The sequence below is a fragment of the Phocoena phocoena genome, chromosome 9, assembly GCF_963924675.1.
Source record: "Phocoena phocoena chromosome 9, mPhoPho1.1, whole genome shotgun sequence".
NCBI classification, from domain to species: Eukaryota; Metazoa; Chordata; class Mammalia; order Artiodactyla; family Phocoenidae; genus Phocoena; species Phocoena phocoena.
Window position 1 is genome coordinate 98,440,454 of NC_089227.1, and position 14,687 is coordinate 98,455,140.

The 14,687-nt window shown below is 42.7% G+C and overlaps 1 protein-coding gene across 1 annotated transcript in view; it reads left to right on the plus strand.

The window, feature by feature from the left end:
* Positions 1-14,687, plus strand: part of CNTNAP2 (contactin associated protein 2) — a 2,069,520-nt gene that overhangs the window by 1,850,634 nt on the left and 204,199 nt on the right. Inside the window, exon 18 of the mRNA XM_065883648.1 lies at positions 8,144-8,380. Within this exon, the coding sequence (XP_065739720.1) occupies positions 8,144-8,380 (237 nt within the window). The remainder of the gene's footprint in view (positions 1-8,143; positions 8,381-14,687) is intronic.

Below are 14,687 nucleotides of genomic sequence, written 5' to 3' on the forward strand. Positions count from 1 at the left end.
TTCCACCCTCCTGTCTTGGGAAGCTCCTGCCGCCTGGGAGGTTGGTGAGCAGAGCTGTGCTGATCCCTCCCAGACCCATAGATCTGGCCTTGACCCGGGACTGAAATCTTTAAACGCTTGTTCCGAATCTGAGAATAAGAGAGCGAGGTCACAGCTCTGATTCTTGGCTGTGGATGAAAAGGGAGTGGATACAGTTGTTTAAAAAATAAAGGCTTTTAAAGGCAAATAATAAAGACAGAGAGACAGAGACAGGGACAGGGACAGAGACAGGTGGATCAACCTGGTCAGGTTCCTGATCTGTGCATGCATGTATGTGCATGAGTGCTTGTGCGTGCGTGTGTGTGTGTGTGTGTGTGTGTGTGAGAGAGAGAGAGAGAGAGAGAAAGAGAAAGAACATGGGATATGTTAAGATCAGCAGAAAGCAGATGCTAATTTTGCTCCAAAGATGAGCAGAACTCTCCAGCAGGATACATCGTCCGAGCAGTAACATACAAATATTTGTAAGAGAAATATTTAGGCAGCATTGTAAGCTGATGTATTTGAAATGTGGCTTTGCATTGAAGTTTCCCGAAGTAACAATTAATAATTTAAAACTTGGACCTGGCTGGGATCTGGAGGTTTACCACTGTGCTCTCTGTCAGCTGCCACTTCTGTGAGGGACTTGGAACCGTAAGACCCATTACAGAGTGGCAGTCCTCTGAAATAGCGCTGTCAGACCAAGTGTGGGGAGATAACCAACCTCCCACCATCTAGGGGCCAAAGCTCATCACTGCTCTGGTTTTAGAGATGCAGTATTAAGCTTTTGCACCAAGAAAAAGTACAACTTCAAGGACAGCATCAAAGAAGCATCTCGTGTTTGCAGCCTAGAGACCGGTTTGGGTGTCCATATGTCCACATTCCTGACTGAACTGTAAGCATGGCATTCCCCTTTCAGCTTCAGCCATCTTGGGACGGCACTGTGCCAAGTGGTGAATGATTCATCTCAGATGGTAATCATTCTGTCAGCATGTTCCGTACCTCAGCACAGCAAAGTCAGAGAAGAGGCGCCTATGATGCAAGCCCAAAAGTCAGGATGCAGCTACGGCATGGCAAGAGTGCAGGCTTAACAGCCAGAAAGCCTGGGGGGTGAATTATGGCCTCTTACGACCCATGTAACACTGGGCGAGTCAACTCTCTTGGTCTCAGTTTCCTTACCTGTAAAATGGGGGTGATAATAATATTTCTCTCCGAGAGTTAAGAATGTAAAATTTGAAACAGTACCTGGAACAGCTAGCATTCAGTTAATATTAGCTTTTGAAATAGCTAATACTGTATCATGCTTACCCTCCCACCATAGCCTCTGGAATGAATTGAGACCTCTCAGCACCACCCCCATCATGGAGCAATTCACATTCAGACACATACGAGTGCTTTCTGCTATCAGAAACCCAGTTATTTTCTCCATCTCTATTTTGAAGTTTTCTTCTAGTTTAAATACTTTGGATTCACATATTCTGCATGTCCTCTACTCAGAGGATATAAGAAATTCATGCAGTGATAATGAACTTTAAGCCCCACTTTCTGAGTATGGATAAACTTTTTCATATATGCCCTCCAATATCCAGCTGACAGAGGCACCCCTGGTCAATACTTGTCGATCACGCAGCTCTTCACTGAATAACGTAAGCCCACATCCTTGAACTCTCTCCACTACTAAAGAATCTGGGCCATTCTGAGGTCCTCAGCTTAACCAGATAACTGGGTTTTTACTTTACACACCTGTACTGACACTACTGGGTTTTTTCCATGTTCAGGTTGACGGTCAAGACCTAAGAGACAATGGTAACATGTAAAACAGGAGACACAGTGGGTGCAGCATCGGCCAAGCTGCCGACGGGGGCCCAGCCTGTCCAAGCACGTCGCTGCTGTTGCCCCCTGACCTACACGGGCCAGGTCTGACTGCCATGGAGAAGAGACGGGGTCTAGGTGGGTCACCTGGACACAGAAATCACAGCTGTATTTCCTGTCAGTCTTTTGTGCCAGCCAGCCATGTGTTGAGCGCCGCTATGCCAGCTTACCGCTCTCGCAATCCAGGTGCGGTCCCCCACGGCAGACAAGCGAAGGAAAACGGCCATCGCAATCCTGAACCTGCCAAGGAAGCAGTGCAGTTAGAAGGAGAACTCCAAGGTCATTCTCTCAGGCAGGCCTAGACCAGCCCAAGCTTGAAGTTAACCCTTTACTCACTGTATTAGTCTGCTCAAGCTGCCCTGACAAAATACCACAGACTGGGTAGTTTAGACACCAAAACTCTATTGCTTACAATTCTAGTGGCTGGAAGGCCAAGATCAAGGTGCTGGCAGGGTTGGTTTCTCCTGAGGCCTCTCTCCTCGGCTTACGGACCTGTGCCTTCTCACACGGCTGTTCTTCTGTGTGCTTGCATCCCTGGCATCTCTTCCTCTCCTTTCAAAGGACACGCTCATATTAGGGACCCACCCTTGTGACCTCATTTAATCTTAAGTACCTCTTTAAAGGTACTATCTCCAAATATAGTCACATTGGGGATTGGCGCTTCAACACGTGATCTTTGGGGTGACACAGTGCATTTCATAACACTCATACCTCTGGTATCAGATTCGTGTATACTCAGCCATATTTAATTTCCAACTCTGTGCTTCTGTAGAATTTTGTTTATACTGAATAATGGTAATAATAATAAATGGCTCCCGTTAACTGAGCATGAGTACAGAGGGGGGTATTGTCACTTGTTATGAATATGACCCTGCAAGGTGCATATTTTTATGCCAGTTTCATACACGAGGCTGAGGCCCAAAGAGGAGCTGGGAAGATCAAGCAGTGAGCAGCAAAGCCAACACCTAAAAGTTGATTTTTGTGACCACAGTTCATGCTCTCCACACCTGTTTCCCGCCTCTCCTACGTCAAATTTTACCTTGAACCACAGTGTGGCTATTTGTGATTACATTTGTATTAACCTGAGAGCGAGAAGTATGTCTCCTCCACCTTCTTAGGAATGCCTTTCCCAGTGCCTTACACACGTGACCTGGCGCCTTTGCTTCTCTTAGCATCTCAGAGCAGCTCCCCGTCTCACCCCCTGCCCTCACCTGCAGGGCAGTGCCTCCCTTACCTCTTTGTCTTCCCAGGGCTGTGCACCTGGATACTCTTTCTGTCAGTTTCTCAGTGGGGTCTGTCTTAAGGGCTCTATTTAAAATGGGAATCTCCCCCACCCCATTCCCACTTAACCCAGACTGACTTCTAACAGGCGATATACTTAACTTACTTATTGAGTTTATTGTTAAATTTCCCTCTCCCTCGGCAAGAAGATAAGCTCTGCAAGGGCAAAGACTTTTGTGTGTTTTGCTTCCTAGTGCCTTCTAAACATCTAGACAAGGCTAGCTTATAGTTGCTGCGAAATAAATATTTATCGAATGGATAAATTAGATTCCTCGTGTGGGAGCTTTGGTGCGATTCCTCTCTATGGCGAATGAATGTCTGGTCTCTCTGGGCACAGGTGCCGTGGAGCCCAAATTAGCTCCTTAGAAAACAGTTAAGCTCCTAGTTTGAGGACAGTGCTTTTTAGAATTCCTCCTGATCGTTATTTCCGCCCTGTTTGTTTAATACCTGATTATTTTGCCCCAATCTTCTGTGCTTTTGATGGTTGTATTATTCATTATGGATAGTTACAACATTTTCATAATTAATCTCTAATTGCAATACTTGAATAGCATTTCACATGAAAAATGATTTACAAATTAAACCCACGTCTCACCTTGGGTAATTATCACAGGTCTAACTAATGTGTGTGAGGCTCTTGCATGGCAGGGGGCTCTCTCCAGTGACAATGTGTTGATTTTCTAATTAACAAAGGTTAAGTAGCCTTTTTGCTCACAGACCTACAATTTAAACTTATGACATTTGTCACCAGGAAAGATTTCTATAGAGCACATAACTTGAACTCAAATAATTATCACTGGTTCTAGTACATTAACATCCTTTGCATAATATATAATGGCCCTTTTCAGAACAAAAGATTTTTCTTCATATTGACTAGATCAGTAAAAGTACTTTCCAGCTCACTGACCCATTTAATAAATCAGGGACCATGTTTAAAAAAGAGTGTAAGTTATTTAGTTTTCCTTTATATAGAGACAAATGGCATTCCACTTACCTTCTTTGGAAATTAAGAAGAAGGAGTATAAAAGTTTATTTAATGAAGGCAGCAAATATAAATGAGACTGTAGTCCTACTTTATGTTCAGTTAAGGGAAGGAGGAGGGAAAAAAGGTCCGGCAGCAGTGCAAAGAGGAAAAAGGAAGCAAGAAGAAATTTAGCAGAAATTGACAGTAATTTGCTGAAATGGAGAGAGGGGGACACATAAGCCCAGCGGGAGAGATTATACATCATGGACCAGAGTAATTTAGAGCTGGAAGGACCAGAGACTTCTAGTTCAGCCTCCTTTTATGTGTAAGAAAAACTGATGCTGAGAAAGATGCAGCGATTTGATGAAAGCCACAGAACTAACAAAAACAGTCAATAGTCCCGATAGGGAAAGATATACAAACACAAAGGCAGGAAGAAAGACTGGCAGGTGTAGAAGCTCAGAAAGAACAAGACCAGAAAGAATCAGAGAGGCAGGGAGACAGAAAACCCTGCCCCTAAATCCCCTTACTGAATGAAGCCTGTGTATGTACATAATGAAGCATATATACATATATCTAAATGTTTACCTAAATGATGTAATTAAAATATGACCTAATCTAGATGTACTTTCTCTGCCAATTGATGCTTTCTAAATCTCCATTTTTTTGGTCATATTAACATTTACTTCAAGAGTCTTTTTAAAAAAATCTCCTCAGACTCTCAACCATTGCTGACACCCTTAAATGTCAATTATTTCCAAATTAAAATACATTCCAGATAGACTAAAGAATGAAATGTTAAACGAGGTAAAATCATAAAAGTTCTAGAAGAAAATATAGTTGAATAATTATATTTTTTTGGATTAGAGAAGGTATTTATAAGCCTAATATCAAAGGCAGAAATCATAAAAATAAGGTAGATGCATGTGACTACATAAACATTACATACAAGTTAACAAACACAAACTGGAAGGATCTAGTTGCTGAATTTATAACAAAAAACTAAAGACCTAAATATTGCTACCAATCAGTAAGAAATATATATTCTATTTCTCCCAAAAAAGCAAAGGTCATGAAGAATCAAAAACTAAGAGTGAGGAAAACATAAATATTATTCAACCCACAGTATTCGAAGCAATGCAAATTAAAAGGATGAACTCTTTTTTTTTTTTCCCCCTCTAGCCTATAAATTCAAAAGTATCCTGCCTAGTATTAGAATTGGTGTGGAGAAGGCAGGAATCTTGTACCCTATTGCTGAGATACAAATTGATAAAGTCTTCTGAGAGGAAATTATATTGCAAATGACTTTAAAATGTTTATGCCCTTGTACCTAGCAATTACACTTCTAAGAATTAATTCTAAGGAAAAACTGGACAAGTATGTCAAGGTTTTTACAGGGATATTTATTATAGTATCATATAAAATAGGAATTGGAATAAGCTTCAAAGTCCAGTGGTATGGGATAGGGAGGGTGGGAGGGAGACGCAAGAGGGAAGGGCTATGGGGATCTATGTATCCATATAGCTGATTCACTTTGTTATACAGCAGAAACTAACACAACATTGTAAAGCAATTATACTGCAATAAAGATGTTAGATAAAAAAATGTTTTAATTTACTTAGTAAAAAAGTAAAATTAAATTAAAAACCTCTAAAAAGTCCAATGGCAGTGGAATGACAAAGTAAGTTAGAGTGCACCACAAGGTGGGCTGCTCTGCAGATGTTAAGCAGGACGTTCTAGTTGAATATTTATTGCTGGGAAAATGTTTTATGATATATTAAGTGAAAAAAGCAAATTTCAAAACAATGCGTATACCCCGCTTTTTTAAATTTTTTATGCATATGTATGCTCATAGATAAAAGTAGAAAAGGCTATTTGCTACAAGTGAAAGTCGTTCTATCTGAGTAGCATTACAGATTCTCCTTTTCATTTTGCTTATCAGTGTGTTTATGGTTTCCACAATGAAAAACTATTACATTTGCAACCAGGGGAAAGGAGAGGCACACATCTAAAAACAACGATTTAAAAATGTCAGCGTATTTTGATAGGATATAATTGTCTTAATTGACTAGTGATGAAAATTTAAATGGCTAGGCATTTATTGAACGAAAAGGCCCTTTGGAAAGCCTTATTGCAAGAATAAAAGCCATAGCTGCTAAAACGATAGACGCCAAATTGAAATTTCGACCCACAAAGAGTGACTACTGGATTGAAATTCTTCCAGATCATAGCAAAGGGCCAAATTCCCCTTGGCCCAGAGGTGCAGCCGTGCTGGTGAGCGGATTGCAAAATGGGAAATCCTTCAAAGTGGTTGTTTCTAATCATTTCTTTTGCCATCTACTCTCCCATACCATTAATCAAAAGGGGCATTGGGATCCCTTCAATTAATCCTCTTCTATTTAAATATTTTATTAAAAAATAACAATCCCTGGAGAATCATCACTCAAATCTATGCACTGCCCAGTGAGAGAGCCGCAAGGCTTGGGTTTATAAAGATAATAGTGCAAGTCATTTGCTGTTTCACGGCTGAGGATTCACAGGCATAAGCAAAGGCTAATCCATCTCTGCAGCTAAAGCCTTTGATCCACCAGCCCTGTCTGATGCGTCGTCTAGATGGCACACTTTTTCTCAAGATACTGGAGTAAGTGATCAGAATCAATCTCCAGTGTGCGACCTCGCCCAGAGTCTGCCAGTCCTATTGACCGTGCCAGTTCTAAAGACATTCAGATCTTTATGTCAGAAACATGTACGTCTGTGGCGCCCCGGACCCCGAAGTTCTTCTGCATTAGACGATCAACACAGAACAGAGTTTAAGACCACAGGCTCGAGAATAAGACAGATCTGACACCGCTGTGGCACTTCGGGGCTATGAGGCCTTGAGTACACGACTTAATTTCTCTAAGCCTCAGTTTCCTTATCTGTACAATGGGGCTAAGGTAACAATGCCTACCTCGCCAGGTTGTTGTGAGAATCAGGTGAATATCATGTGTGAGATGCTTAGGAGAGTACCTACTACATAGCCCTCAATAAACAGTAACTTTCACTTTATTAACCATATCTTTTTTCTAAATCCCCATCAGATTTCTTTTAATAATTTTAACTACTATCATTTTATTTAATTTCTAGAAAAGCTGTTAGTCTAAAATACAGGCATATTTATAAACTTGAGTTCCTCCTTTCGTACCAGCTGCTTAAAAAAATCATAGCTAAGGTTATTATAGATACAATCCACCTGTGATATAATTCTCCAATGAACCGTTCTATGAAATTTATTAGGAATATTTTAATATTTTCATGCTCATGAACCTCTAACTCCATAACGTACTGAGAAAATTACAGTGAATTTGTTTTGTGTGTTATGTGTCTTGCAATGGCATTTAGACAAAAGCAATAAAATCTGAACTGACCTGGTAATAAATGTGGTGTAGCTGACTTCCGTGTAAAATTCTCAATTCCAATTTCCAACCACCCCAGACAAGAAGCCCTGGGAACCCTCAACGTGAATTTCAAAGCAAAGCATTTCTTGAGACAAGAACCAGGACTTACAATTACATTCCAAATGGATCTACTTCGTCTGGCTAATTGACTTGTTAACTATGCTAATATATTCATGTCCCTCTGCCTTTTTATATCTCTTCCAATAGACAATGCTATGGAACTGAGTGCCATGAGATTAAAAACCAAAGAACTTAGAGAGTTCTGTAAACTTCTTTTCTATAGGAAACCAGATTAAACTTCCAAAACAGTTTACATAATCTGTGTGTGTCTCCAAACATTTTAGTACTATAGCAAATGTATTGCTTCGCAGAAGACAGTCTCTTTTAATCAGCATTATAGCCTAAGGGGAGAAAGCTGCAAGCTCTTCTGTTAGGCGGGACCAACTTGACAGTGAGCGTGCCCCCTGCACTTGGCAGTCTCATCTCCCACCACAGTGGTCCGAGGAATGATGAATGAAACAGAAGCCACAGCAGAGGTTATTCTATCTGAGCTCCATGCCTTCTGTCTTCCCAGGTGGTGCCGGGGGCCAGCAGGGCTTTCTGGGCTGCATCCGCTCCCTGAGGATGAATGGGGTGACACTGGACCTGGAAGAAAGAGCAAAGGTCACATCCGGGTTCAAATCCGGGTGCTCAGGCCACTGCACCAGCTACGGGGCAAACTGTGAGAATGGAGGCAAATGCATAGAGAAATACCATGGGTATTCCTGCGATTGCTCCAATACAGCCTATGATGGAACATTTTGCAACAAAGGTAAGTCAAGCCAGTTTCCAAAGCCATTTTTAGACATCTTTGAAGTCCAAATCATCTATTGAATGGTTTCTCAGCTGTACCCAGGCATACTTCATTCTGAGGGTAAGGTATTTGGAATTCTTCTCCCACCTTAGGTAGGAAGTCTCCTAAACCACTCCCTAATCTCTGTTGTTCATTAAGACGAGAGAATCTTTGAGTGTGGTGCAGAGTTTCCCCCAAATTCCAGCAAACTTTTCACGGGCTGGAACATTACAAGTCAAATAACCGTATCATGCCTTAATGGTGAGTGACAAAGTAAGCGGCCACTGAAAGAGGACTCGGGCCTGACCCTCCCACTCAGGGGAGTCAGAGGGTCAGCACATTATCTTGGACCTGTAGATCACTGCAGTGAATCTACCTGTGCCGCCCAGTGGTCTTAATGCCCACCCCCTCCCCCAGCTGCTAAGAGATTGGATTCAAGCTGGACTCACAAGGAAGCCCTCTGGCCAGTTATTGTCATTATCTTTAGTATCCCTCTTCTGTAGGACGCCTCTGTGGGAGGTTCTCAGCCTCCACTAAACCGCAGGAATACTGAGATACCACATCTAATGGGTCTGTTATTACTGCAGTATTTCAGTCTTGAATGATTAATCCCTAATAAATTCTGCAGAGCCAGTCAGCTGACTCCAAGAGCCTGGCGTTGTCATTCGGGGTAGACCCTGTGATCTTGCATGACCGGAAGAAATTCATTCGACTGGCCTGTGGCCTCCTGTCCCACTTGTAAACGGGAGAGATGGGGAGAGGCAGGGCTGGCAGTCTTCTTAAGCTACAATTGAAATGTGCGTAAATCACTCTTCTCTTTCTAATGAATGTATAGCATTTGGGTAAAGTTGTCTGTAAACGGTTGGTGCATCTCTTTATAAGAAGCTTTACATAAGTAGCCTATTCATACTCTCATGAATACTTGGAGGGTTGTTTAGGCTGGCATTATTCACACAAGGTGCCACACGGAAGGACGAATTGTTCCATAACATTCTCTGTACATCCAGGCTACTGTCTGGCGGTGCTATAACATGAGCATAGAAATTAGGTCAGGCAGGGCTTGAAGAATGAGCGCGAGACAACAACACAGGTGGAAAGGAACACCTTTGCTGAACAATCCACAGCACGTTACCACCGCTGTTACAGTGCGTTCTGCTTGGAACAGCACGGCTCCATGATTTTCCCGTGGCACACAGTGCAGTGGGTTTGCAGAGCACATTAATTTTGCACTTGTAGAAATGACAGTCTGGCAATTACCATTCATTGTGCTTGATGCTAATCTAGTGCAGTCATTCCCTTGCCAAAGTGGTGTCTGAATGCAATCAAGTAAGCACTAATGCCTGAGAGATTCCACTGCCTAAGTGCCAATTTAAAGAAAACCATGAGCCCCTTATTTTTGGAGAGTTAGGTTAAGCACCGTGGCTCATACACAACCTCTGGGGGTTAACACGCGATATTCACGAATTGAAAGGCAAGGGTATGTACCCTTCAGCTTTGCCAATGTTCAAGATTAAGTCAAAGGAAGCTCGTGAGTTTCCACTGACATTATTTCAAACTGTTTACACAGAAGATCCCTAAATATTCTCTGAATATCTGTTTAGCAGGATGAGTTTACATTTGATTCAATTAGTGGCTTTACCCCAAAAAATGAAAATTAAAAACTGCATGTCATAGTTGGAAAGTATGTGTGGGCATCCTTCTAAGTCAAGACAAGTATCCTCTTGACTTGGGGAGGACGAAGGTGGTGCTGGTTGAGAGGAATCCAGGAAAGCTTCATCTGCACTAAGGCAAGCTCGTTCCCGGACGGGGTCTTCCCTCTGAGGCCTGCAGCCGGGCGCTCCCTCCGGTCGGGGTCTCACCTCCCAGAACAGCAGCTCCTATGACCACACCTCCAGGGAGGCTACAGCCAAAGAACTCAGCCTCTAGAAAGCGCGGCCACAGCCACCTCCCAAAGCGTGAGCTCCTGAAAGTCTTTTGCGGGCCTTCTTTGGCTAGAATAGTTCTGTGCTTGTGAATATGGAAAACTGTTCACAATATTTTGCTGACTCAGTGAAACAGGTCCCAACAGACCACACACAGCCTGATTATATGTCTGTACAAAATCAGACACACACACACGAGGAAAGCAAACTGTAAGAAAACACATCGGAGGCTTCCCTGGTGGCGCAGTGGTTAAGAATCCGCCTGCCAATGCAGGAGACACGGGTTCAAGCCCTGGTCCAGGAACATCCCACATGCTGGGGAGCAACTAAGCCCGTGCGCCACAACTACTGAGCCCGTGTGCCACAACTACTGAAGCCCGCACACCTAGAGCCTGTGCTGTGCAACAAGAGAAGCCACCGCAATGAGAAACCCGCGCACCGCAGCAAAGGGTAGCCCCCGCTCGCTGCAACTAGAGAAAGCCTGCGCGCAGCAGTGAAGACCCAACGCAGCCAAAACTAAATAAATTTATTTAAAAAAAAAAAAGGAAACACCTCGAAATATTAACTGTCATTATTCTGGGTGGGAGATGAAAACACCAGCATTTATTTTCTTATCTTTTTGCTGTGTTTTCTAATCTTTACACAATGATGAATCACCTCTTTTTTTCCTCATTTTTGCCTCTTTTAGAGAAGAACTAAGTACTAAGCGACCGAGATTTTACCCCATGCATTCAAGACTCACCTGACTGTCCCTGGTTAGAAAATACCTAGTTATTAACCAGAAATCATTATACCGTGTCATCACACTATCTAGAATGGAGTAGCATCTCAGGTGAAGACTGCATATAATTAAGTTACCTTTGAAAAATCTCTCTCTTTGTACATTTAACAAAGCCCGGTTTTTCACAAGCCTTCAAAGCGATCAGCCTTCAGATGGGCCCCGGAGGAAGGTTTGCCTTGTTGGGGCCAAGTTGTGTGAAAATAAAAACACTTGTGTCACGCTCAGCCAGGTGAGGAGCTCACGCCACGACCGGCATGGGACCGACATAGACCACTTTCACTTGCTTTTGATTGAGAGAGAAGGATATAGGGTTGCATCTGTAAATCGAATTGCCCCATGCTGCCGCTTCATGAAGCTCAGGAGGACAAAGGAGGGTTCCAGCGGTGCCTCCTGAGGATGCGCTTTTGCTTTGTAGTGACGCATTGATGGTCACTGTCACCCACCAGCCAAGCAGAGACAGGAGGCGCTCCTTTCTGCCCTTCTCTGATCTCGTACCAAAAAACTCCCAGAAAGTTCCTTAAGAAACTACAAATAGAACTACCATGTGACCCAGCAATCCCACTACTGAGCATATACCCTGAGAAAACCATAATTCAAAAAGAGTCATGTACCGCAATGTTCATTGCATCTCTATTTACAATAGCCCGGAGATGGAAGCAACCTAAGTGTCCATCATCAGATGAATGGATAAAGAAGATGTGGCACATATATACAATGGAATATTACTCAGCTATAAAAAGAAATGAAATTGAGTTATTTGTAGTGAGGTGGATGGACCTAGAGTCTTTCATACAGGGTGAAGTAAGTCAGAAAGAGAAAGACAAATACCGTATGCTAACACATATATATGGAATTTAAGAAAAAAATATGTCATGAGGAACCTAGGGGTAAGACAGGAATAAAGACACAGACCTACTAGAGAACGGACTTGAGGATATGGGGAGGGGGAAGGGTGAGCTGTGACAAAGCGAGAGAGAGGCATGGACATATATACACTAACAAACGTAAGGTAGATAGCTAGTGGGAAGCAGCCGCATAGCACAGGGAGATCAGCTCAGTGCTTTGTGACCCGCCTGGAGGGGTGGGATAGGGAGGATTGAAGGGAGGGAGACGCAAGAGGGAAGAGATATGGGGACATATGTATATGTATAACTGATTCACTTTGTTATAAAGCAGAAACTAACACACCATTGTAAAGCAATTATACCCCAATAAAGATGTTAAAACAAACAAACAAACAAAAAAGTCCCAGAGCCCTTTTTCAAATGCACCTCTAAAGATGTGAGCATCATGTAAGGTGTTAGCTCTCCCAGGGAAGAGCTATTAAATAGGAATGCTAACTGGGGAAAAATTCAGGTTTTGGAGAGAGCATGAGGGCCTCCTGGAAACTCTGTAATTTGGACCACATAGCCAGTCACCTCATCTCTACGGATAGCCATGCAGTATCCCCTCTTCTCAGAATGTCCACCCACCAGCAGCCACTTAAACTCAGTGGACACAGCTCCATCCCGTGGCACCGTTCCTTCACAGCCCATTGGCTGAGGCTGTGGACTCCTCTGGGAGCAGAGCAAACCCCAGCCTGCATGGAAGGCTCAGCTGTGGGTCTGTCATCCCCAGGATTAGCGGGGACCCCCACTGGGGACCAAATGGATAGTGGCCTGGACATGCCAAAGGTTGTCTTCTCTAATAGACTTATTCCTTCTCGGATAGTCAAACCTCAAAACACATTTATGACTATCAACCTCATTTTTATTTCTAACCAGAAATTAGCAACATGATTAGAAGCAAACTTTATCTTCTATTTTCAAGCAAGAGGGAAAATAACAGGCCTATAGCAGCAACAGCAATTTCTATTATGTTAAATGTTTGTAGCTGAATACAATCACAGATTGAATAAGTGTCCCTCTCCCCCAAGTGCACGTCCACCCAGAACCTCAGAATGTAACCTTGTTTGGAAATAGGCTCTTTATAGATGTAATTAAGGTGAGGTCGTACTGGATTAGTGCGGGCCCTAAATCCAATGGGAGTGTCCTTACAAGAGGAAGAGAGGACACAGAAAGACACGCAGATGCACAGAGAAGACCCTGTGGAGATGGAGCCAGAGACTGGAGAGACGCTGCCGCAAACCAGGGAACACCGGGGTCATCAGAAGCTGCAAGAGGCAAGGGAAGATCCTTCCCTGGAGCCTTCAGAAGGGGTGTGGCCCAGATAACACCTTGATTTCTTTTACTTATAGCCGCCGTAACTGTGAGAGAATAAGTTTCTGTTGTTTTAGGCCACCCAGGTTGTGGTTCTTTATTATGGCACACCTAGGAAATCAAAACAAGTGCATATAAAAATCTGTGATGCTTAATTCTTGCATTTAACAATGGTAACAGCTGTCATTTGTTGAGAACTTGCTATGTTCCAGGCAGTGTGCCAAGGTCTTTAATTACATTAACATTACCTCATACTCAAGACAACCCTGCATAGGTGCTATTATTATTTTCCCCATCTGACAGAGAAGGAAGTTTAGACACAAGTGGGTATTAGTCGCTTGTCTGAGGTTCACATGCCAGTAAGTAGCAGGACTGGGGTTTATACGCAGGCAGTGACTCAAAGCTCCTGTTCTTCACCACCATTGTGTGTTACTGCTTCTCACCAAGGCCTGGTCCTTCATGTAGGTTCACATAAAACTAAAAACAGAACCCCCAGTCTTAAAGCTTTTTAGTTATTGTGATTCAGTAAAAAAAAAAAAATCAGCACATTCTTGGATGCAGAATTTATCATAAGAAAAAATAGAATCCAAGATCTGAACAGAGCCTCTGTCTCTCCCTCTCTGTCTCTCTCTCTCTGTCTCTCTCTCTCCCTCTCTCCCCACATTTAGGTGTAAACTGTAATCAGTTATTGATTTATCTCTTTAACAAACACTCAGGGAACACCTAATATGCCTGGGAGCCTTGAAAGTAGAGTTAAGTCTGACTATGCTGAAATCTTCAAAACATTTCAATGGTTTATATCTACAAGACTAGGAAGCTGGAGATGTGAATGAGCTGTCACGTAGGCTGCCAGGAACAGATCTTCATTAGGATTCCTTCACTGAGCCAAGTTTAGCAAGAATTCATCATCAAGAGGCACAAAAATATCTCCTAATTCACTTCTCTGCTCTTTTTTTTTTATAAAAATTTTCATGTTCGTCTGCCAAACCCAGACTGCAGCTGAAAAGCCCATATCCATAAATACTCAGAAACCATTTCCTGAGTTTAGGGAGTTATCTTTTCTTCTCCAACACTATTTGTTTGTCATTCAGATAAAGTCCAAAATTAGAAGGACCAAGGTCACAGGACTGCAGTGACTACGAGTGATGGAGGATGGTAAATAGGTGCAGTGTTACCGTTACTTATAGTCACACAAGTGCACACCACCCTCACTGTGGTCCAGCTAAGTCTCCTCCTCTTCCTGCAAGGGTCATGACATTGACTAACATTTTATGACCTAAATTATTTATACAGAAGAAGCTCTTTATTGCTAACTCAAGTCCCTACATAGAAAATTGGTGATGTAATTAGACATGGGTTTGAATCCAGCTTCCTCACTTGCAGGT